General features: G+C 41.2%; 1 protein-coding gene across 2 annotated transcripts in view; it reads left to right on the top strand.

Moving 5' to 3' along the window:
• ARHGAP6 (Rho GTPase activating protein 6) overlaps positions 1-26,554 on the top strand; it is a 549,115-nt gene that overhangs the window by 228,564 nt on the left and 293,997 nt on the right. The window contains exon 1 of one of the 2 annotated variants that reach the window (XM_054470948.2): positions 15,499-15,761. The exons of the other annotated variant lie outside the window; for it this stretch is intronic. Coding sequence (XP_054326923.1) covers positions 15,714-15,761 — 48 coding nt within the window. The 5' untranslated portion in view covers positions 15,499-15,713. Of the gene's footprint in view, positions 1-15,498; positions 15,762-26,554 lie in introns of those variants that run through there. 2 annotated transcript variants of the gene reach the window in all.

Below are 26,554 nucleotides of genomic sequence, written 5' to 3'. Positions count from 1 at the left end.
AGAATTTTTCTGCTTGTATATTGTATTTCAATAAAGAGTTTCAAAAACAGAGAAAAGAATACACATCTCTTTAATGATAGAAATGTATCAGCATTGCTCTGAGCCAGTTTTCTATTGAAAATGATGCCTATGACGTGTCCCTCATGAAACAACCACATGAACGTACATAATTAGCCCTGGCCCTTTGGATTCTAGTCTTATTCACAAATGGAATAAATTTTCTGTTTTCAGATTTTTGCATTTGACTACGTCTACCCTGACAGTGTGACTGACTAGGTGGTCTCAGCTCCACATACCCCATGGCAAGAATAAAAAGGTTGTGTCTAAACTGCAGTGGATTAACCCACTGAGCAGACTGCGTGCCCCTGGGCTTTCTTGCCAAAGGAAAGAGCAAAGGCTGCAAGGAAGCTGAATGTGGAATTTATGGACCCTAAGAAGGCAATTTGGAAGGATTTTTTCCCCCCATGTCTGTTTAGTCTTAACTTGGTGAAATTGTAAAGAAGTGCTGGAGACTGGGGGAGCTGTTTGTATGCAAAGTGTTGTCTGCCTCAGTTGTGCTGCTGAATTTTGACTGGCTGCCCAATCTTATGTGGGAAGCTGAATGAAATGTGTATACTTCTAAAAAAAAATCAATTTTAGATTTTACAAAAGGAGTCAAATATTATTACTCCCAAGGGAAGAATTGAGGCAGTTTTTTTTTTTTTTAGGAAGAGGGTCAGAAGAAACAGCCAGGTCTTTTTTAAAAATCACCCAAATTTTTTGGCTGATATATTCAGTTAAATTTGTCCCCTCTCATTAATGCCAGTGGGGAGTTATAAAGGAAAGAAAAATATTAAATGCTAAAAATGAATAGAAGGGATGTAATAATCCAAGAATTAGGGCAATTGATGGCAGTTTTTTAAAGACACTGCTGTAAATGAAATTTAAATAACTGTAAAGCTAGATATTCAATCCAGTAGTTATATACATAAGATGTACTAGTTATTGTTTCATAATTATCCAAAATCTTTCATTTAAAAATATCATTTTATGTTTCTTAGACTGTATATGTGTATATGTTACGTATATGTGTATATATATATTTCAAACATATATGTGTAGAAATTCATGAGATTTTTTTTAAGTTACCATCCTCCAAAGGAAAAAAAAAAAACCTGGCAAGTGATGAGAAGGAATTGGAGCTGTGTATAAGAATCTCAGAAGATTTAGGTGATCTTGATGCAGCCTCCCAGGTCTAGTGTAGCACCTAAAAGGATCATTTTTAAAAAAGAAATCCAAATATTAGTTTAGGAGAAAACACAGAAAATCTCATGACTCTCGATTTTGCGAAAATTAAAATCTGACAGTAGAAGGCAAAGTGGCATGGCCCCTGTGCTTGGGTTACTGCTGCTTCCCAAGGGGCTCCTTAGGGAAATAACTTCCCTGTTCCTTCTCTTTTTTACTTGGCAGTCCCAGGAGGACAGTTGAGTTGGGGGACTAGGGGCATTGGAACAAGTGTGTCCTTGCCAGGCTTCTGTGGTTGGCTGCTAATTGGGCTTCTCACTTTGTGAACCAAAACGTTTAGAGAGTCTTGTCTTAGGAAAAGCAAATTATTCTGCCCCATGATGTCCCTTCAATGTGGAAACATCAAGTAGATAGGTCTCACTGATAACAGAGTTGATCAGGGGAGAGTATGCAAAGACAAGACCCAATTATCAAAGCACAGCCTTTTCAAAGGGTTTTGAGTAGATTGCACTTGTTTTGGTGAGAAACCAAATTAGAGAGTTCTGCCTCCTAAACTCTACATAGACTAATGTGTTGTTGGGAAGCAGCCCTGCTCTGGGAGTCGCATTTACCTCTTGGTCATACTGAATTCCTTCGTAGGAGGGCCTTTGATATATTTATTCTATAACCAAAAATGGCAGCCCTGAGATTGGAGAGCATCCCTTTGATTTCCTGTGGACTGTACTTTTCTGGAGATATGGTTTATTCTTTCCTAAGGGTCAGAATTATGATTCTGAAAAGTTTTGCTTTTGAAATACTATATCACAGTGTCCTAATGAGAATGGTAAGCCATCTGCAACATTCAACACTTGGGCATGGCAGTCAAATCTGGGCCCGATGAATGATTATGTTATATAAATCACCAGGTTCCTCCAGGCAGCAGTCATTGCCATTGTAATTGATTCCTGATGAGACTGTTTCTTGATTTGCTGGTGCTGTAACCACTGATGCTGATTGTTCTCATCTCCTGAAATTGTATTTAGTAACAGCATTCAACAAATATTACTGAAGTGGTTATTGTATATGGGACCAGGCTCTGGGGGTAAAAAATGAGTATGACAGCCCTGTCTTTGAGGAGACAAGTGTTTCAGGAGGAAACAGACAAGATGAGCATCCTAACAGAGGTATGAACAGGAAGCTAGCAAAGCTCCTATTAGAGGGTGAATAGGTGAGGTGAATGAGGGAATGTCCCTCCAGAAAATCCAGAGAGGCTAATGGGAGTTACACAGGCAAAGGAGAAATAGAAGGGAGGTGACAGAGGAAGAAGAGCATTATAGGTGGAGGGAAATTTCTCCTTGAAAACAAAGGAATCATGTTCAATATGCGACCTAGAATTTCAGTGGACATCTCCTCTGGCAAGAAATTGAGTAGAAGGATGGCTGCATTTTGGAAACTTCAAAGTGTGGAGAGGATGCTATGTGCACTATAGTAAGTGCAAAACAATGGGTTGGATTTTTAAAAATTTTATGTACACACATATTTATCTATATAGTACGATGTGACATAGAAGTCACAGCCTGTTGAAAAGTTTATGCCATAAAAATAACAATTCGAGTTCACTTCCTGTGATTGGCCTAGGGTTTTTAAGACAAGGAAGAATCATAGGATGTTGAGGGCCAAATATAGACATGGATGTTTTAGAATCCTTTGCTTTTCTGATCTCAGAGCACGTGGCATTTGGTGTAATTGAATCCAGGACAGATGGGTGCAAGCCTCATTCAACTTTGGAGGGAAAACAATTAACAAGCATGTGTCCAAATGTAGGATTAAACTTGCAAGGCAAGCGAGTTGCTTCCAATAACACTTAGGAAATACTAGTTAGTGAGAGGGAAATACTTTGTCAAACGGTTTGAGAATAGTAAATACAAATGCAACAAGGGAACATTGTTTTTAGTTACAATTTATATTGTTCTAGAAGAAATGGGGCTGCAGGTGCTTTCCACAGACAAAATGAATCCCAAATACATTTACCTAAGGCTTCTAGAAATAATACAAATCTGTCTTTAAAAGCTCAGATACGTAAAACATTAGAATCCGATTTGGAAGTCCTCTTGATCTAAGCAGTCTGGTTTCTCTTTGGTAAGTTGCCTGCTTCCAGACTATAAATGAAACAAAATAATCACTATGTTAATAGAGATCAGTATATGGAAGTTATACTGTTTTTCTTTTGGGCTTATAAAACTCCAGGAGGGAAAAGATGAAAGCCAAAGTAGAAAAAAATTCAAAGGAAACAAATTGCAATTTTAGTTTTCTAAATCAGGGGTCGGTGAACATTTTCTGTAAAAGGCCAGATATTTTAGGTTTAGTGAACATGCAGTTGGTCTCTGGCAACTGCTCACCTCTTCTGGTGTAGTGAGAAAGCAGTCATAGACAAGTAAGTAAATGAATGGGTGTGACTATGTTCCAAGAAGACTTTATTTAGGGATGTTGAAATTTGTATTTCATGTAATTTTCATTTCATAAAATGTTATTCTTTTAATTTTTTCCAACCATTTAAAAATGTAAAAACAATTTTACCCACCCTGTGCTAGATCTGAGACAATTATCTCCCCACAGGTTTGTTCTGTTAGAAAGTCCTTGGTTGAAAAGCAACATACTTTCCTTTTAAAGTTTTCATAAATTTATTAAATAATGATGTTTTCCCCCACTGGTATTTTCCTAGGTTTTTCTAGAATGCTCTGTGCTCTCGTAACACTTTCTAACATCTGTTGTCATCATGCATTTATTAAGCATTCACCATGAACTGAAATGCTGGGGACAGACGTCAGAGGAAAAGAAAATATTAGCAATAGAAAGTGGTACAGAAGCTCCTCTATTTATGGAATTTCAACTTGTGCACTTTCAGAGATACAAACAAAACCATGCTCTGGAGCAAAGCCCTCTGGCTTGCTCTTCGCCACCAAAATATGCATCAAGAGGTTCTGGGAGCTCTTTTAGTTTCTGCCCTTTTTAAAAAGAATTTCTCATTTTTCAGTCTATGGAATATTTGCTGTCTTTCTGCTAGGTGTTGAGGAATTTTGCCAGGAACCCCATCTTATGTGATAACCTCAGAGGACTTGAAAGAAGAAAGTGCTAGTAAGAAGTAGTAGAAGTAAAGGCAAGATAGAAACAATTTATTTTTAATTGAAATAGGTCAGAAAAACTGTTGTAAGCCCTTTGGCAGGAAGAATGATTTTGACGACAAAGATCCCATCATACAACCTGAGAGAGGCTCTGTACTTGTGTCATAATAGCAAACATTGATACAGAGCTTCTATGTGCCTGGCTGTGTTTTAAGTGATTACACGATCATATGAGTGTGCATGTATACTAATTTAACCACCAAAAAAGTGTTAATCAACTAATGAGCTCACGAAATGATTGATGAAACAGTGAAAGTTGAACGTGGCTCTGGAATTAGCATCGTAGGCCTATTTGTGTTAATTTAAGAGAAGGAAACAAATCTGGTAAGTGTACCCAGTCATGGATGGTTCCATGGGTTTGCAGCTTTTGGCATCTGCCCAACCTTAAAGTAAGAGGCAGAACAGCAATGCTATTTTGGGGTAATATTACGGATGCTAAAGCTGTTGAGGAATTCCCTGTGGTGCTTGTGGGCAGAGTACCCATTTCAGAAGATTTTCAGTGTATGAAATGAAACAGATCGAATGTAGGCAAAGATGTCAGCCAAAGCATTTATCAGTAAGGAGGAGCACAAAAAGACCAACTCATACCTCAGCCAGGTGGAAATCTGGAGGTTGCAAGCTTCTACCCTGTTCAAGACCTCTGGACATAGGAACAAGGTCATACATAGCCTTTAGAGCTTAACATGTATTCAACCAAAAAGCATAGTGGACTCTGTCTGTGCTCTGCCCGGAATATCTCAGATCTTTTACCAGTTCTGTGTGCCTGTCCCATTCACCAGCTTCTGTGTAGTTTTGCTTCTAATGACCAACATCTGTGAGCACTCTGTGGGGTTCTGGAGCAGTTGCCCTATATTCACAAAGAGCAGGAAGTGCCTGGGAGTTTACATCACCCTGGGGGCGGGGCATCCCACAGCCCATGACTGACTGATGTGTGTGAAAATATTAAAGTCCAAATTCTTTGGCGAAGGCGGGACAAAGTTTAGATGTAATTAATACCCCAGAGCTTCCCTCAGGACCAGACTGAGACTAGGACTTTGCTAGAAATCACACCCTTACTTGGCTTTATTCCCTTCCCTACCCTGTTACGCTCACCCCTTACCAGTTTCTCCTGGGAACAGGTTCTTAATAAATCAATTGCACATCAGTCCTTATCTTAGTATCTGCTTCTGAGGAACTCTACCTAAAGCAACAAGCACATATATTATTAAGACAGAGAAATATTGTAAGGCTTTACCTTAAGTCAGCAATGAAATATTGAATGAAAGAATGGACTGAATGAATTGATAGAAGCCAGCTTTGCACTACTCATGTTGTAGTCAGGGAAACAGAAAAAGGATAAAATATTGAAACAGTGACTGTTACATTTTAGAGTTTGAAGGGCGTATAGTGAGACTGCCCACATAGTGCAGCCTCTCTGGCTGATGGTAATCTAGGTTCAGCTTACATATGGCCAGGGAAGAAGATACTACCACCTCCTGGGACAGTTGCCTTCCATCTAGATTTGTTATAAAGTCAGTCCTTCCTTCCTCTTTCCCTTTCTCCCTCCCTCCCTTTCTTCCTTCCTTATTTCCTTCCTTCTACTTTATGGAGGTAAAATTCACATGCCATACAATTCATTCATTTAAAGTGAACAATTCCTTGGTCTTTAACATATTCAAAGTTGGGTAACCACTATTAACATAAATTTCAGGACATTTTCATCACCCTGTAAAGAAACACCGTACCCTTTCGCTATCCCCCCCTCAACTCCTCAACCCCCAAGCTCTGCAGTCCTGGGCAACCCGACATCTACTCTGTGGATTTGCTTATTCTTGACATTTTGTATAAATGAAATAATATAATATGTGGTCTTTTGTGACTGACTTCTTTCAGTTAGCTTACAATTTTTGAGGTTCATCTATGTTATATCAGTATTTCATTCCTTTTAATGGCCAAGTAATCTTTCATTGTATGGATAGATCATATTTTGTTTATTCATTCATCAGTTGATGGAAATTTGGTTTGTTTGTACCTTTTGGCCCTTATGAATAATTCTGCCATGAACATGTATATACAAATGTTTGTGGACATATGTTTTCATTTCTCTTGGCTATATACCTAGGAGTAGAATTGCTAAGTCAGATACAGAAAGTTCTTTCTTATATTCAGACAAAATCTGAGTCTCCTTAACTTCCACACTTGGTACTTATCCAGCTTTCTGAAGAAATATGGACAAGACTTTCTTATGTATGACATCCCCTCAAGTTATTCATCATCTTTATGTCCTCCTTCAACTTTCAAAGACTGAATATCTTCTGTTCTTTCAGTCATTCCACTGCAAAAATGGAACTTACAGAAATGCAAACTGATAGCTTTGAGGTTGTCATATTATCTGTTATAATGTACAAAACAGCTTTATTTTGTTCCAAATCTCAGACTTTCCCATCAACAACAGGGAACAAGTGGCTAAGTTTATTTTGCTAAGATAAGAGAAAACAAATTATTTTCTGGGTAAGAAGGCTTTTCGATAGACTCTGCATGGGTTTTCCCTTTGGAAAATCAAGAGGACTAATGATTTGTGTAGTTTATGTATACATTTGTCATTTCTTGACACGTTAATGGGAGAAAAAAATTCTGTGCTTCTGAAAAATAAAATTTGATGGCAATCAATTATCTTAAGAGCTTTAAAAGGAATCACGTGTAGCATTCTTTTTATTCTTAGTCATGAAGACGATGGGGAGAAAACTTGACAAAACCACAGGAAAATGTAGCAAGTTACTTAGCAGGCTCTGGGTTGTGCTGAACTGGGCCAAATGTTATGGTCATTTCTGCTTCTGTAGCTATGAATGGATCTAATCCTTGTTAGTCATACACTTAGGACTATTTTCCACCTTCTTTTTTTTTTTTTTTTTTTTTTGAGACGGAGTCTTGCTCTGTCGCCCAGGCTGGAGTGCAGTGGCGCGATCTCGGCTCACTGCAAGCTCCGCCTCCCAGGTTCGCGCCATTCTCCTGCCTCAGCCTCCCAAGTAGCTGGGACTACAGGCGCCCGCCACCACACCCGGCTAATTTTGTATTTTTAGTAGAGACGGGGTTTCACCGTGTTAGCCAGGATGGTCTCCATCTCCTGACCTCGTGATCCGCCCGCCTCGGCCTCCCAAAGTGCAGGGATTACAGGCGTGAGCCACCGCGCCCGGCCTCCACCTTCTTTTAACATTAAATCCAGAGCTCAGGATGGCTTCTGACTTTGTCTCATGCTATCTGCATGACGTTGGACAAATCACTCGGCCTTTCTGAGTTTCAGTTTGTGCATCACAGTACCACTACATCAGTGGCTTTCAAACTGTGTTGCGCGGGATAACAACCAAAGAATCTCACTAAAAATGTCAATGGTGTGGTGCTGCAAGGAATTGTGCAAGTAGGCTCTGGGGAGGTCCTCAAAATCTATTTCTAAAAACCCACCCAAGTGATACTGATGCCCATGGTCCTGAAGACCATACCTTCAAAAACACTGACTAGACATTTCCTTCTGGTCCCTCTTCCTCTTGTTCTGTATTCCACTGAAAGGGAGAAGAAATCTTATTATCTTTCCAGGTAATATCTTTTCATCTGTGCTGTGTGCAAGGACATGAAGGAAGACAACTGAAGTTGAAATAATGAAAAAAGTCCCAGTCTGATGCTTAGATTCTGATTTATTAGAATTATTTTGACCACAACAATTTCAACCATAAAGTAGGGTTTCTTAACCTTGGTACTATTGACATTTGGGACCAGATCATTCTTTGCCTTGTGTGTGGGAGGCTGTCCTGTGCATTGTAGGAAGTTGAGCAGCATATCTGGCCTCTACCTACTAGATTCCAGTAGCATCTCCCCCTCCCTCCAAGTTACAGCAACCAGATATGCCTCCAGATATTGTCAAATGTGCCCTAAGGGGCAAATTTGCCCCTGGCTGAGAACCACCTTCATAAGGCATGGTCCCCAAAGAAAATAATCAAGAAATTAGGCTTGGAGCAGTTTTCTTCGGTTGGTTCTTACTGCACAGCAAGGCAAAGAAGGCCCTGCTAAACTGTTGGTTCTTGACCTTTATGTACCAAGCATTCCTGGGGGATCTGGAACTCCCTGGCTCATCCTCTCTATTTGCTGGATTAATGGGATACAGACAGTTTAAGTGACTTGGCAGGAGAAGGACATTCTGTTTTATTCTGCTCATTTTATTACACTCCTGACAACAGATTCTTAACATTTGCCTTATATGTTCTGCTCCCTATCATTATCACAAGATAGATTAGTGGAGGTGGGGGAGGGTAGGGAAACCAATATATGCGAAATTGCTTTGAAACCTGCAGGCACCAGAGTAATGCCAGGTGTCATCATTCATCCTACTCCTGAGCCTCTGAAGCTGGGGGTTTCTTGAGGTTATAAAAGTGGTTTTTTAAGGGGGGTGACTAGTCAAGCACTCCAGAGAACTCCAGAGTGGTCAGTTTTGATCACACAAATGGCCAATTTTTACCCAGTCTGTTAGCCTTTTAACAACACACAGTGTTGCGTGGAGACCCACTTGTGTATGGGTCTTCAATGATGGGTGGAGACCCAGGGCTCAGCTCTACTCTTCTGCTCTGGAGAACTTTCTCTTTGTTTTCTTGGGTGGTGCAAGACCTACTTCACTGAAAGGAAATGTGTTGTTGGTGTGAGAGGTACTGCTAAGTGGAAATTATTAAAGGATTAATTCCTTATGTCTGTGAAAGATTTCTCCACCTTGGCACTCTAGACATTTGGGACCAGAACATTACTTGTTGTGAAGGCTGTCCTGTGCAGCGCAGGATGTTTAGCAGCATCTCTGGTCTCCACCCACTGGATGCAAGTGACACCCTTCCCCTGCAGTTGTGGCAGCCAAAGATAGCTTCAGATATTGCCAAGTTTCTCCTCCGTGGCAAAATTTCCCCTGTTGAGAATCACTGGCCTAGGAGGTGTGGATGGGACACCAGCAAATCTAATGAATGGGCCTGATTTGTCAAAAAGAATCTCCACCTTGAAACATACTGGAATGGCCTGCAAAGAGATTGGGGTCAACTACCGTTTACATCTCAACTCCACCATTTATTAGGTATGCAAAACAGGTTAATTACCCTCATAAATAAAATTAAGATAATCATACTTTCCTTCCCAGTTGTTCTGGGGATCCAGATGTTTGCAAAGCATCTAGTTGAGCCTGTGATGTAGGTGCTTAATGAATAGTGGAATTGTTACCATTTCAAACAATAATTCTAGCACCTGCAGTGTTGGCGTTGTCATGGGAATTCTGCAGGCTTTAGACAACTGAAACACTGTGCAACTGTGCAGAAGAAAGGAGATTATGATCAGAGGAATGAAGGCAATAGACTAACATTAGATTATGGATATAAATGAAAAATCATTTCTTAATTCCTAAATGGTTATTTGGAAAGTCATAGCTGGAGAAATTGCGGCCTCTCCTTTTTGCCTAATGACTCTTGAATAGAACGTATATATTAGAAAAGTCTCTTTTTAGGCACTTTTTAAGGATACCCTCCCTGGCTCTGTGGCATGGAGTAGAAATTCTTCAGTGAAAATGTCAAAATGACAAAAACAAGATAAACCAATAATACCAAATAGAACCTACTGTAATGGTCATTTATTTCCTCACCCTTCCTCGCTTGTTTTCTTTCCCTGAATTCTCGGATTATCATATTCTCAACTCCAGTTGATGTATAACTTTATGATATTCTTTGTACTAGGGTTTGAGGCCAAAGACAATGGTACTATGCTGTGCCAGGATGTTCTCCTCTCTCTTTTCCATCTCTCCTATGTGACTGCAGCTCCAGCCACCGTTTTTGGAAACACCAGGAATTCCTCATTCACTGGTCTTCAGCCCAGCTGAACTTACCTGGAAAAAAGAATGAGGACCTTCATTCTTCCTTAGATTTCTTCTATCTCCGTATCCCTGGAAGGGTTAAGAGGGTGGGAAGAAATTATGGCTATAGAGCAAAATGATAATTCCTGAAATGGCATATATGTTTACAGTTGTCAGGCTGAGATTTTACCCTCCAGTTTGCTGAAATTCTGCCTAATGAGATGTCCTCCCTCAAAAGCACATTCAGTGTATCCATCGCTCCTGTCTGTGAGTGTGGGTGAAGTCAGCCTTATCATTGCCAATGCCAGGGCCTTAGCAGGGCTGGTAGGTCCTTCACTTACAGGAGACACATGATTTCAGCCAAGGAGGGCCTTAAGCTGCTACTCCAGCTCTCCTTTCTGATCCTGGAGTTTGATTTCCTTAATTTCATCTTTGTAGCCCCATGAAAAAAACTTAAAAAAGAGACAACTCTAAACTGTGTTCAGTCTTCATATAAACTGTGTTCAGTCTGTTTATACAATAGTGTAAATAAAGATTCTAATTAATACAGTTTGGAAAACTGTTAGGCATTGTCTAGTAAAGTTCAAGATATGCATGCCTATGACCCAGCAATTATATTCCTGGGTTTGTACCCTATAAAAATGCATGCACATATGCACAAGGATATATGTACAATGATGTTCAAGCAGTGTGGTTTTCAGTAGTCCAAGAATGAAAAGGACATAAATGTCCATCAACAGTTACAAAGATAAATAGTAATAAACACATATAATGGAGTACTAGACAGCAATTGGAATGAACAAACAACAGCTACATACAGCAACATGGATAAACCTTAGAAACAGAATGTTGAGCAAAAGAAGTCAGCTATAATAAAAACATACTTATGAATCTGTTTACATAAAGTTAGGAAACAGGCAACACTAAGCTCTAATATTTATGGATGCCTGACTTCCTAAAAGGGAGTGGATTTTAACCAGGGGTGATTGTGCCTTTCCCCACTCCCTGGGGGACATCTGCAATGTCTAGAGTCATCTTTGGTTGCCACAATTGGCGTAGGGGGAATAATACGGGCATGTAGTGGGTAGAGGCTAGGGATGATGCAAAACATTCTGCATTGTCTAGCCTCTACCATAAAGAATGATTGGTTCCCAAATATCAAGAGTGCTGGGGTTGAGAAACCCTGCTGTAAAAGGGAAGTGAAGAGTGAAGTCATGATAGTGTCTACCACTGGGATGGAGGAGAGAAATACAGCCAAGGGACATGGGGGTCTAGGGTACTAGCAATATTTTAATTTTTGACCTCAGTGAAGGTTAGACAGGTGAATGTTTTGTAACAATTCATTAAGCTGCACATTATATGCTATTGATTTTTCCATTTCAAAATGTTAAAAATACTCTAGGGGCTAGATTAACAGGACAATAGGATGGCATAGTGTGGGCACTGGGTTTGGGGGAAGGGGTTCCCCATCTAAGAGGGTCTCATAGTAACTCTGTTAACAATGGTGGGGCTGGGCCTCCAAGAAGGGCCTGTCCTGCCATCTGAAGTGATTTTTAGTACTCAGATGGGCCCTCAGCTCTTCCTACACTCTGAAGTTGAATTTGCTTCCACAGATTTGGGTAAAGTTTTTCTGAAAAAAGTAATCACCCTTGCATTGGCATTAACTGTGGAAAATTTTAACTCAGCCTATAGGCAGGCAGAATAAATGCAAACAAGGATTTTAATTTAAATGCTCTGGCAGAAAGGGCAGCATTCAGTTCTGGAAATGCTGTAATGTTTAAGGACAGGAAGATGTGGAAATTCCACAGTTAGCAGGGCACGTTTTCTCTTAAAGGTGATGCTAGTAGAGTAACTCATACAGATTATTTTTAAGTCCTCTCTGGGGTGAATTATAAACATCAGATAAATTTATTATTTTTTAAAAAAGAAAAAAAAAAAAAACGAGAACATTAGCCTAGCAGGCTCTTAACCAACAAATTGGATGAACTTCAGCCTCCTCTGAAGTGAGGTTTTATGTGCTTCTTGCTGCCTTTTTATCTCTCTCCATTACCCCAAAGGATCAAACGTGCATTTTAAAACCACATGCCATGTCAATATACAGTTTAGTTGACCTAGAACAATACCTGTGCATAGTACGCACTTAAAAATATTTATAAAGTGTGGAATGATAGACAATGGAGACTCAGAAGGGCAGTGGGGTGGATGATGGTAAATTACTTAATGGGCACAATGTACATTCTTCTGGTGATGGATACCCTAAAAGCCCTGACTTCATCACTACACGATCTATCCACGTAATGAAATTACACTGTTACCCCATATATTTATACAAATAAAAATTTAAAATTTAAAATAATATTTGTTGAATAATGACCAAGTGAACAAATAACATGGGAAGGATACTTGGAAGTAGAGATATGCAAATAAGAAATTTTGATTAGAGTGGTGTTTTAAATATACCCTGAAATATATTTGAATGAAATAATGAATAATGTGTAAAATTCAAATTGTTTAAGATTGAACAGACTTCTTAGAGTTCTGCATGATCTTCTAGATCCTTTCTGGAGCTTTGAGCCTTAAACAATTGGACTAAGAATTGAAGGAGGTGGATGATTCATTCCAAGGTGATTTAAGAGTCTTGCAGCATGAACTGATCATTTCTTTAGGTGCTTTGCCCAATCTCACAAACTCTTCAAACACAGAGAGAAAACAATCCTATTGCACTTGAACATTTTACTCCAACTTAGCTATGACACTTTAGCAATAAATGATGCTAGAAGGCAGAAGTCATTCCTAAAATGTAAGTACACAGTATGGGGCTGATGGAGTATTTTTGGCTTACAAGAATGTCATTTAGTGACTTACTACATTTTTCAAAGAAAGAATACAAACCAAATCCAGGATGACCCAGTTTTAAGAGGTGACTTAGTCAGGGGTAATGATCAAAAGGCTATGGTTAAGGTTTTAAGACCCAGAGATCCACCTTGTGTTGTTTACATATATTAATAATTAAATAGTATTTGTAGGGAAAGGGATTTTTAGCTTCAGGGGCTTAAAGGCAAGCGTGACAGAAGAAAAAGTCCTAAGGCTGGAGTGTTCACCTTTATGAATAGACCACAGTGAAGTGAAAGTCCCTAAACTGGGGCTTGTCTAGGCCATTGAATTACATCTGTACACACATTGCCCCCATCAGGCTGCCCTGGCTGCAATTCTCTGAAAGATGCCAGATGGTGAAGCTCAAGCTGGTTCTCTGTCTTATTCTAAGGATCTTTGATGACTTTGCTCTAAAGGTTGCTTTTAGCAGCAGAACAGAGTGAAAGTAAAGGGGGAACTTTAGTGTGTCATTTTTCGAGCTCTGCCTGGACATGTCACAGAGCAAGGAAGGCCTCCAAGGTGAATGGGCATGCTCATTTCTCCTACAAAGCAGAAGAAAGGAGACTTGGGTAGATCAGGCTGTGGGAGAATGAAAGACTTGGGCAAATAGTTCAATTGACTTTCTCATAAGACAGGCAACACTGTTTGGAAGTTCCTGGGTTTGGCAAGGGATTGATTTTAAATTTATTTTTATTTTTATTTTTTATTTTTGCAGTATAAAATACACATAGTGAAGGGTGTAAATTACACTAGTCTGAGCTGTACTGCTCAGTGAATGTTTACATATGGGTGTACTCTAGTAGCTTCCATACAGATCAAGATATAGATCATTTCCAGCACCCTAGAAGGTTCCCTTGTACCACCTTCCTAGTCAATACCACCTTCCCACTTTGGTAACCACTATTATGACACCTATCACCGTGGATTCCATTTGCCTATTGCACTTAAACATTTGAATTTCAGTTGCAGAATAAATAAGTGAAATCTTACCATATGTACACTTGTGTCTGATTTCTTTCTCCCAACGTAATGTTTGTGAGATTAATCCATTTGTTCTGTGCATCAGTAACATTTTCCTTTTTATTGCTGAGTAGTATTCCATCATGTGCACAGACTACAGTTGGTTTGTCATGCATCAGTTGGTGTACATTTGGATCGCTTTTATTTGGGGCAATTATGCCTCAAGACAGTATGAGCATTCTGGTATATGATGAGATTATTGTACTCTGTATATCTAGGGGTGGAATTTGCTGGATTGGAAGGTAAGCCTATGATTGACTTTAGCAGATATAACCATACAGTTTTCCAGGTGGATAAACTGTCATGGGACTATCTAATGGTAGATTCCTCAGGCCACTTGCACCCCTGGCTTCACATTCCCACTGCTAATTACAATTATGCTGCGAATTGTTTTAAAATATTACATGCCAGTGGATGGTTCATTCAACTAAATTGTAAGGACTGAAATTCAGGGGCCACATCCAACTTTCCTCCCCTCTCCTCTTACACAGAGCAAGTGGAGAGTCATTCAGCCGGTTCAGTACAGTGGGACCCTGACAAACTGGCACAAGCTACCCCTAAACACATCTTCCACTTTGTAGCCACCCCTCTGGGGCTTGCATTGATTGATTCATGAGTCTGGAGTCTCTCCTCTGGCCCCAGGCCTGGCCTTTGTGTGGGCTCAACTTGTGGGAGGCTGGACATAAATTACAGAAGGACAAGGCTGTGGAGGGAACTTGCTGATCTTCTCCAAGGTGTTTTAAAGTGCAGGTTTCCATGAGGGGATTTCAGAGCAGAGGCCAGTTTTAAGGGTTATTGTGAACCTACAGGATGTGCCCTGCAAGCCCCCCTGGAACTCGGTTCACCCTAGGTGACCAGCATCCTGCGCAGCCTTGTCCCCGCAGCAGTTCCCCTGGGTAGCATGACTTGGTTCCTCTCAGTCCTGCCCTCCCCAAGGGTCCCCACAATTTGAGACTCTCACAGAAGAAGGCTTTCTAGAAAGGGAAACTCTGCCCTCCCAGGAGAAGGCTCTGAATCTCCTTCCACTGTCAGGCCCACACCTCCTTCAAAGTTAGTGAAAGTCTCTCTTTCTTGGAAACCCAAGTTCGCCTTCTCGCTGGCATTAAAGGCTTTGGCAGTCCCCGCCTCAGCAGCCGGGGTCCCACGGGTCCGGGGAGGGTGGGGTGGCAGGAGGCAGGCGTACTGGCCAGCCTGACACCTGTCGTGGGCGCGTTCGGCCTCCGCAGCCCCCAACAGCTGTCAGCGGCAGCGGCCGCCGGAGGGACCCGCCAGGAGCGGAAGGAATTAAACGCCCGCCCATCGCATCACACTTGGCCGCTCCCTCCTCCTCCTCCTCCTCCTCCTCCTCCTCCTCCTCCTCCTCCTCCTCCTCCTCCTCTTTCCCCTCCCCCTTCGCGCCGCCGCCTTCTCCAGGTCCCCACTGGCTCCGCAGCGGCAGCGGGACGCTGTGCCAGGGGCGCTTTACACAGCACTCAGCACGCACGGAGCACCCCGGGGCTGCCCCAGGATGGCAGTGAAGTAAGGGGAACTCAGAGAGACACCGTGACCCCAGGCTGAGCCCAAGGAGCGCCACTCCTCCTGGAGGCGACATGGGGCACCCGGTGTACCGCGGCGAGAAGCCCCAGCTGCACTACGCGGTGAGTGTCCTGACGCGTGCAGAGGACACAGGGGGCGCCACTGGGCCGCTCCAGGTGGGGACTGCGAGGGGCGATGGTAGTCGGGGCTCCCCACAGGTCCACGGCTGAGGGGGTGGCGGGTGGCCGGGTACGTCACCCCGAAGTGCCACCTGCTCACTAACTCAGTGGCGCTTCCCGAAATCTTTTAGAAGGTACAGGGGAGCCCCAACCCTGAATTCAGTGTTTCTTTGCCCCAACGCTCTGGTCACTGCATCTGGGACCGGGGCTGGACTCCGCCACCGCCTCGCTGACAAAGGCTGACAAATGGGGTTCCTGGGGTTAGGCCTAGGTCGCTCATTCAGCCTTCAGTCAGATATGTTGAAAGGACGAGAATAAGACTGGACAGGAGGCAGGGCCGCTTCATGATCTCAGTGTGCGGCGAGTGGATTTGCTAAAGAAATGCTGCCAGGAGCGTTGGGGTGCAGCCGTTTCACTCCTTAGAAAGGGAGTGCATTTCCCTCCTACTTTGTGGCGGGACAGAATGTTGCACATTATCATTAATGTTGCACGCTAATACAAGAGAATACCAGGGGCTCTTCTGTCATACCTTCCCCCTCCCTTATGGTGGCTTCTGTTCTCCCTGTTGATACAAAGATTTACTGGGGACCTACTGTGTGCCAGGGACTGCGCTAGGTGCTGCAGGTACTGCAGGAAACACAACAGAGAGAGAAAGCTCATGGGATTTGCCTTCTTTGAAGAAGGAGTCAAGATTTCAAGGTTAACGACCGACCAAATCCAGATACTAGATTGAGTATATTCTTTGAGAGAGAGAAAAGAAAGGAAAGAAGGAAAAAAGGAAAGTTGTTTCTGAGGAATGACTACTACTTCTGAAGATTTCAAATGCCCCCTCCAGGAAGGGTGCAGGGAGAAGGTTTACCTTACTCCAATCTTCAGACATTGATTTTCCACTTGTGAGATGTGTCGTTTTGAGATGAGACACTGCAGTTGTTCTGTCATCTGCTAATTTACTGAGTTTTCCTTGAATTGATTTGCACTGTTGAGACTGGACGTACTGACTGCCAACTTTAAAAATTGGAGAGAAGCAGGCAGAGAGTTGACAAGAATCATTAATATTTATAATCAGGCAAAGACAGTTAACTGTCTGGAATTCGTGTCTTCCAAAATCCAGTCCCCAACATTAAAAAAAAAAAATTGTTTTTTTTGAAGAAAGGAGCAGAGGTGGACAGGGGTGGTGGACTCAGGCATCCTGGAGCTGCTCCAGTTGGTTCCTGGTGTCACCTGGGGGCTCCTGGATTAATTGCAGGGCCATTGGGCAAATTGCACACCTCGTACACTTCACTTTCCTCCACTGGAAAAATTAAGACCTGAATTAAGAAATTGTTAAGATACCTTCCCAGGCAAATGTTCCAGGAACCTGTGACAGCTCTTTCTCTGGTTTTTCTATAGTTACTTGCCTTGAAACACCAAATGAGATACTTGTAAGTTACTAATGCTCGTTCATATGTCTTGGAGACACCAGTGGCTCAGTGATTTGCCTTTTAAAGTAGTTTAAAGGGTAACCACTTTTCAACAGAGGTTGCTTTACACTGAAGGAGGCAGAGTCTGTGCTCATTGTGCCCATTCAACATCTCCACCCCACCACCTTTTTGAACTGTGTGCTGGTACCCTTTGATTCATGATCTGAGGTCTTTTCCATTTACAAGAGTGGGGGTGGGGGAGGAAAGGTGAGAATGGGCTCCTTAATTTTAAAAAAATCTATTCATTCAATGAATGGTTATTGCCTCAATTATGAAATATATTACAAAAATATTTTAAAATTGTCATTTAATTAAGCTGTCTCATTCTTCTAAAATCATAAACTGAAGAGTCAAGCCAATGCTAATATCCCCTCTTGGGGCTCTGAAGACTGCTGATGAAATAGCCCTTTATTCTAGTACAGATTATCATGTATGTATATTCTGATTTAAGACTATAGAAAGGAAGATTCCAGAGGGAATTTGTTGGGATTCTAGGTTGGAATAAGTTACCCAGGCTCTCTGAAGTTTCCTATGCATACTTTAGGATGATAAAGCAGCAGCTCTGAATCAGTCACGTGTCCAGAGAATGTTCTTTATTAAGTGTGACCCATTGTTTTTCATATTAGTATAACCCTTGATGGTATAATATCTATTCTAACGCTGCACTTTTGTTTACTTCCCTCATTTGGGTTTTGATAATTCCAGAGCTTGTTTTGCCGTTTAGCACAAATATTTCACTTACTTTGCTCAACATGGTTTTGTCCCACTGTGCATTTTCCTGTGATCTTGGGTTTTTTTGGGTCTGTCTTCCTCGACATGAATGACCCTCCATGTGTCCTTAATACCTCCTGCCTCCTCTGAAATATAATTCGGGGGTAAGTATCTAATGCTCTTCCTTTAGTGCTTTTTCATTTGTCCAAGGTGAGACTGCATATAAGAGGTCAGTGGCTCACATTTGATTCATTCAATAAACATTTGTTGAATGCCTATTGTATTCCAGGTATTTGGTCAATTTTCCAAAGAGACAATTAGATAGTGAAAATGTTAGGAGTTGCTATGGACATCTCACTCATCTTTTTAAATGGTCATAATGGTCACAGAGAGCAAAATGCAATTAACTAGACAAGAACATCCTCCATTTATATAAACAGACATTTTCAAAGTATAGTACAACTGTCTTCTTACCTTATCATCACACACAGAAAATAATGTGTGTTAGCAGCTAATGTTCTCCTCAAAAAATTTCCTCCTACAGTTTTCCCACATTCAGGTTATGGTGACTCCGTCCTTCCAGCTGGGTGTTGTCCTTGATGCTTTTTGGTGACTGAATCAGATTTACATTTTCAAAAGCCTGCCATGATCCCAGCATGGAGTCAGGATGAGGAGGAGCTAGAGTGCATCCTGGTATTTGGGCCTGGGAGAGATTCGAGAAGATGACTGATGCTAGGGTGGCAGCTGGGCAGAAGGTTGAGAGCAGTTGGCATATTGGAGAGATGCTTAGAACATAGAACCTGTCAGACTTAGTTTGGATGGGATAAAGAGGTGATAGAGTATGAAGGATGAGGATGACATGAATGAATCAATGATTTTCTGGCAGCATTTCTAGAGAAGCTCTTGAAGTTTGTATAATAAGCAAATAGTCATAATAATATTTCCCTCCTTGTTGTCGTCTTATACAGATTGCAAAATATTTGAACACAGTCTAGGTCAATTTCAGTCTCAAATCCAATTGCTGCCTTATGCAGGTTTTCTATTTCCTGACCGAAGAAATCTAAGCTCAGAACAGTAGAATTCAAGGTGGCACATGTGTCACTGCTGACAGAACTGAGAGCTTTATCCAGGTGCCCTGATCCTGCACTGCTCTTCTGAGTCATTTAGACAATGAGGATAGTCGAACCTAATCATCCCTCTGCGAGCCACTTTGCCGCAGTAATAAACCAACAACCAAATGTTGGACCTTCAGTGACTTAATGTGACTATCTATATTGTCAAATTGCATGGCCAAATAGCTCTTTAATTTGCCTAGTGTAGACAAAAACTAAAAATTTAAGTATCCATTAAGTTCAGTGCAATATCTTTATGTCTTTCTGAAAGACACTAAAAAAAAATCTGGATTAAAAGCTTGGCCTGGCGGCTTACTGGGGACCTTAGGAGGCTCAAGCTCTTCTCTCCTGGTGCCCCAACCTGTCTTTACCCTCAAGTGGGGCAGAGAAAAGCAAATCAATGTCCATTATACAGTCACCATCAGGAATCCCTGGGCTGACATCATTCATTTCTCTCTCGCTGGCGGGTTGAAAACTTGCTGGGAGTAGTACTATGTGTGTCTTGTCCCTGCTGTCACCTGGGCACCTAGCAGAGTGCTGGAAGCAGAGTAGGTGCTCAGTAGATATGTGTTGAATGACTTCATGAATCTAGTAGTTGAGACCTAGTTTTTGAGGTCCTAAGCTGCTCATTCTCCTTCCTTGTACTGGTCTAGTCTGAGCTCCTCTGCTGCTGATGTCACTTCCTGTTTGGTGCGGTCACTGCACCATCTGTGCTTTTGACCGCAGCCTTGTAATCAGATGCTGACTCTGCCCTTGCTCCAGTTAACCCCTTCCTAAGGAACTCACTGGAAGTGCCAAGCTGCTTACCCTGACAGAGAACCTGTTTTCACATAGAATGGAAACTATGAAAGTTTCCAAGTTTGTTCTCTATGAACATTCAATTTTCGAAGACTTTGAAGTCATTAAGTTTGCTTAATAATTGAGTGGTACTGAATACAGGATACTCTCTGGTAATTCTGAAGATGCCCAGAACTGGGCGCCGTTGCAGGCCTGTGCTGATATGAATCAGTTATCATCCATCAGTGCTAACAGTATGGACATCTTAGGAAACTCAGCAGAACTTATACTGACCTGTGGCATGGCCCAGAACTTACTTTTGTAAAACAATTTTTACATCACTCTGCTTGTCATTTGTCTCCTCATAAAAGCAAAATTTTTTCAACTTACAAATATGTGAGAGATTATTGAATCCTCTTAATTAACACCTCTACTAATTGTAGATACCTTTTCTACTCCCACCCCCAACCCGGCATGCTTACTTTTCTGCTGCATGCAGAAATTTTCCTGGATGAGGCCTCTTTGGTGTGGAAGCCCCATCAACTTAGGAAGCTACATCTCCCCTCCTTCAAACCAGTCATTAAGTACCACTACTAATTGTTACAAAATCAGATTGCTGTTGGATGTTGCATAGCAGACATATCTGCCAATCATTTGAAAACAATTACCACCCTTTGCCTAGTCCTTTCTGGTGATGAACTTTTATTATTTACTTTTCCTGTTCCCACACTGTGATAACCCTGGACCACACACACTTGACTCTCAACTTGGTTGTGAAATTATTGTCCAGTCATACAAAGTCTTCACTGGGTTCTTGATTCCTCACTTCCCTGTCACCTGTTTCATTCTCAGACTTTCCCATCTCAGTGAGTGGTTGGCTATCCCTATGGCCAGTGCAATCTTTTTAAAAGGTAATGAAATGGTGACATTTCAGTGCTTAAGCTCTTTGATTGGTTTCCATTCCACTTAGAATAATAGCTTCATCCATGACCTTGACCTTCCAAGTGCTCCTTACATGATCTTCTCTGCCTCATACCACACCCCACTCCATAAGCTTATCATTGCCTGGCCACATCTGTGCCCTTTCTGTTCCTCAAATGCGACCAGTTCTTTTCTGCCCCAAGCCTTTGTACTTGCTGTCCCTTCTGCCTGGAATGTCCTCTGTGTGGTAGGCTTTTTTTTTTTTTACATCCTTCAAATTGCAGGAAAAATGTCACCTTTCCTGACTGCTTTCTCTGAAGTGTTTCTGAGCCCACTCAGTTACCCTGGATCATATCACACTAGCCACTTCCCTCATTGTTCACATCACCACTTGGTATTATATTATATATTCATTGTTTGTCTGTCTCCTCTGACTAGTGTGTAAGTTTATTCAGGGCAAGGACCCAATGATCCTTTCCCACTGTCTTTCCACTGCCTTAGAGCAGGTCCTGGCACAGGGTAGGCATACAATAAATATTTATGAGAACATGAATCTGGCTGCCTGTGTATTTTTCCCTAGGTTACACTAGGACCTTCCAAACTTAACCCTTTATTAGTTGATGATTGAGGTCACAGAGAGAGACGAGACTAAAAATTAGCTTTACAGTTTCACTGAATTCTTACTAAACGAGAATCTCTAAGGACTAGACTTGGAATCAATCCTTTGAAAAAGCTTTGGGGGTGGTTCCAATATCAGCTGGGTTTGGCAAACACTGATTAATTTACACGGTGAACCACTTACTACTCAAGCAGCCCCTACAAAATGTAGGATTCAGCAGCAAAGTAGATTCAGAAAGTGCAATACAATACTTCACCTCAGCTGACTCTGAGGTAATCTAGTACAAGTTTTCAGAGCAGTCCTTTGTTTTACCACCCAGTGTTCATTTCAGCCAAACTCTCTAATGATACAAAAGGTATAGGAATACTTCCTCTATATAATGTCATCTGGCAATATGTCCCTCGGTATCCATATTCTAGGTAAAATCAACCAGTGGTTCTGAACCAGAGGACCTTGGGCAATGTCTGGAGGCATTTTTGGTTATCATAACTGGCAGGGGTTGCCACTGGCATCTATTAAGTAGAGACCTGACATGTTGCTGAACATCCTACAAAGCACAACACAACCCAACAAGGAGTTGTCCAGCCTCAAATGTCAATAGTGCTGAGACAGAAACCCTGACTTAATTGTATTTCAGTAGATATCAAAATCTTTTTTTTTTTTTTTATGTTTTTGAGAACAATTTTGTATGGCACTTTCTAAAATACATTATTTGTAGTTTCTTGGGTTTTCAGAGATAGAGGTGAGAAAATGTGAGTGAGCTTCCCTGGCTGTGAGTCACAGTTATGAACAGTGTGTTTCATACTGTGTGGGGATTACTCTGGAGAGGGTGTTGGTGGTCCTTCCAGAAGCCTCAGCATCTTGGGCTTTTTGTTTCTTCACTCCTCAATGCCGATGCCCTTCCTAATCTTGGGTTAAAAAATGTTCACTGTCTTATCTCTCATGTCAGACATTAGCTAACTTCTTCCTTTATGACCGTCTAACAGCCTTGCCTAATTTGCCACCTCTCTTCTGATTTAGCCAGAATCCCCGTTTAATGAATGTGTTAATCGTGGGCCTAAAATTAGGAGCTATAATCTCCAAATGAGGATGTGTGGAGTGCTTAGCAGCCTTGGTGTGTGGATGTGGGATCTGCATCTGTATGAAAGTGAGAAACTAGAGTGCCTGCTTCTGTCCCTACTCCTTGAGGATAATGACGCAGACCGGCCTGCTCTGGGGAAAAGGGAAGAGTTGCTGAAAGAAAAGCCAAAGGAAAGAGGGAGGGAAACTGTGGCTCCCAGCGTTTCTCTCTCAATCGCATCAGGGTTCAAAATCTCCTGAGCAGCCCAGGGTGGCAGGCGGGTTTGTGGCCTACCTATTCTCCTATTGAATTGCAGAGCCCTTTCTTAACTCCTGGCCATGTCACTGAATGTCCATTAGCATGGTCTGTTTTAGATTGTGAGTTACGAGATGATGGGGAGGTTGGGGATAGATTTAAAGGTCTTGAGTGCTTGCCAAATTTTGGACTGAGACCACCGTTTACAAACACAATTAATTAATTTAATATATTTTAATGTACTTTCTGTTCTCAGGTTTTCTCATTCTAACCTTATTTTCAAAAGACCAATTTTTCTGATTTATTTTATTCTTAAATATACCCTGAATACTTAAAAACGTAAAGGTAGATCCAGTGATGCAACAAGGACTCCCACCAGTCATTATGTGGTACTGCTTTCACTATCTTTGTGGTGACTACTTGGATGTGAATATGGGATACTTTTCAATACAAGAAACATATACAAAATATAAGCCAAATTTTTTCATTCAAATACAGTTACTGTTCCTGAGGACTCTTCCACTTCCAATTTCCTTGAAAGATGCCATGACTCTTTCAAATGAAAACCTGTCAGGCTTGTTCTCCTCTTCTCTTTGGATACTTGTCATTTTCTTAGAACTTTTCTAACATAAAAAAATCTTATAGTAAAATTTGAGTGTTTGGGATGTCAGCTAAATTAGATTTCTGAAATAACAATTTTAGAAGAATTTGGAGTTGTGGCTTTAGGGAAAAGTTGCCATGGCAACAGCAACAGAAGTAGTTTAGATGAATAAACTTTTAACATATTTTTGAATGACCCCTTTCTGCAGTTGACTGAAATATCTGGTAAAGAAATGTATAAGGCAGTCCAGTGCAGTACAGAGGCTAAAAGCATCTCACCACCTTGTGGAGCATGTGGGCTCCATATTTGCCAAGCATCTCTGTGCCCGGTGGGTGCCTCTCCACATGGGCACAAATCCCTGGACATTGCTCTAGGTTCCTAGCTTGGTGATGCCGTATTAATTAGACCCACAGAGGAATAATAGATTAGCAAGGGTATGGAACATTGAGTTTGCTAGAATGATTTGAAAATGGTAACATAACACATAGTAATATTTCTGTGGGTGTCTATGCACATGACTTTCAACAGTTCCATTCATGTTAAGATGCCATTTCGATGGTCTGAGCAAAATGTAAAACACGGTCTTAACTTTTATCTCAAAAGTTAAGGCATCCTCCCACATTAGCTACTGATTCATGTCCAGGGCTTTGTGTCGATCAGGATCCAAACAGGAAACAGATAAATCACTCAAAAGGCTTAATTTGAAGAATGAACTATGCCAATGTGTTGACAGGTTTAAAGGAACCAACGATGAGTGGTGAAGCACCCAGAAATTAGCAACACTGAGAAGCTGTTACCAGGGAGGGACCAGTGTTACCAGAGCCCACTGACTTGCAGCCTTGGCTGGAAGGGACCCTGGCAATGTATCCAGAGAAGACTCCAGCAAGGGCAAAATACAGAGAAGCAGGGATAGACTAGAACAGTAAATACTCTGACTTCTTGGTCTCCCTGTTCTCCATCTCTTTCTGGGCCCAAGCCCAGCCAATCCAGTGAGACCAGCACAGAGAAGGGCAGAACATTTTATTTCCTATTTTTGTTGAGGGCTGGGAGGGGGTCGGTGTTGATAAACATAAAATATCATTACAAGCATTTTCAGTCTTGTTTGGAGTTTGCTTACATTTATGAAAGACCTTAAATTCCTAAGTATATAGAAGACTCTCAAATTGCTTCAAATGTCCCTTTCTTCCACGCTGTAGATTATTTCAACTACCACATTTAAAGTACTCAGGTGCTATGCCAGCTCCATCCATACGTGGTGTGCTTGCTTTTAAGGATTTTTATATCACAAGCCTATTAAAGCATTTAGTACAGAGTGATATATTCTACATATATTTTCTCATTAATCTAATACTGGAAAGTTCATTACTTTAAAGTGACCTGGTCTAAATTTATTAGTATTTATTAATATAATTCAAAATATGTAAATGTATTAATACAGACTACAATTAGATTTTTTTTCCCCCTCTAAGCCCATTAGGATAGTCTAATTTGATTTCCTTGCCAAACAAAGAAAAAGGAAGATTTGGTCTGGCTTTTTTTCTGGTTGATGGGTAAAGGGTTTTAACCCTTAAAATTGCACATTAACACAAATGGTCTAACCTGTGCTTGACTGAAAGGCAATTTTCATTTATCTCTACTGTTCAAGGAATGGTTGCAGCTAAGCATTGCAGTTTAGCCACCCTGTACCCCAGTAAATTTTGGCAGAGAGAAAACTCTCATTTCAACCTTGACTGCAGAAAGTACCCCTTATTCTTAAGTTAGTTCCTCCTTGAGTCTTCTGTGCACCCACTTTCATAAATATTCATCCTGCTTCTTTGGAGACCATATTCACAACAGAACCAGAAAATTCAAAAGAGCAGAGACCAGAACCAGGGACTATATTGTGTGTGACTCAATGCTTGGCCATTTATAGCATGTGCCTGATGCTTAGTATGTACTTGAGTGTCAGTGAAATTAATCAGTGATTTAAAGCTCTCAGAAATATTTAGTCTGACTTAGAGTAATAATAATAGCCAATATTTATTGAATACTTTCTATGAGTCCTGCTTATTCTACATATATTATCTCACTTAATCCTTAAAATAACCCTGTGAGATAGGTCCTATTATCCTCATTTAAAAGATGAGGAAACCAAAGCTCTGACCTTATGTCTGTTTCAGGGCCACACAGCTAGTATGCAGTGAGGCTGGGACTCAAATCCTTGTCTCTTAATTTGACTGCCAAGTCTGCATGCTTGAATCACTGTGCAGTGGGTGATTGTTGACATGCCATTGGCTTAAGGTGATGCCTTTGAGGTAATACTTTTTAAAGCCTTTCATTTTGTAATAATTGAAGACTTAGAATAACTTACAAAAATAGTACTGAGAGGTCCCATGTACCCCTTATCCAGCTTCCCTCAATGGCAGCATCTTATTTATACAATATCAAAACCAGGAAGCTGACATTGGGACAATCCTATTAACTAGACTACAGATTCACATTTCACCAGGTTTTTACATGCATTCTTTTATGTATATATGTGTGCGTGTGGTTCTGTGCAATTTTATTACCTGTACAGACTGGCATATCCACTACCACATTCAAAGTACACAGCTGGTCCATCACCACAAAAGCACTCCCCCATGCTACCCCTTTGTATTCACATCCACCCTACTCCTGCCCTCGTCCTGAATCTGGGCTACCACTGAACTGTCTCCATAAGATGACACATTTTAAATTCTTCCTCCTGTTCTTGCTGCACGGTGGAAACATTCCTGTGTCCATTGATTATTTACACCCAAAGCATCCATAAACATAACAGAAGAAAGTATGGTGAATTGATAGTGAGATCACAGAGGATTTTGGTGTGTCCTTATTGTCAGCAATGCATATATGTATATGTGTGTGTGTATATGTATATGTATATGTATGTGTATATGTGTATATATATATATACACATATACACACACACATATAAAGAACATCCTGTTTGTTATTTTTAGTTGAGGGTTGTGGTAATTTTATAATTCCAACTCCTGTGTTTTCACTAGCAAACTGCTTTTTATTGAAACATGGCAGAGTTTATCTCCTGTGTAAATGCGGCACACTCCCTCTTTGCATGGCTGTTCTAACAGCACATCCATTTCTGGACCAACAACCGCGTGATTGAACTTGCAGCAGCCTGGAAAAGGTACATGAGAGCTGGCACTCTGCCCTTGTCAGCGTTTTCCAAAAGTATTT

The sequence above is a fragment of the Pongo pygmaeus genome, chromosome X (genome assembly GCF_028885625.2).
Source record: "Pongo pygmaeus isolate AG05252 chromosome X, NHGRI_mPonPyg2-v2.0_pri, whole genome shotgun sequence".
Taxonomy (NCBI): Eukaryota; Metazoa; Chordata; class Mammalia; order Primates; family Hominidae; genus Pongo; species Pongo pygmaeus.
Note: the sequence above shows the minus strand (reverse complement) of the source record. Positions and strands in the feature narration are given on the sequence as shown.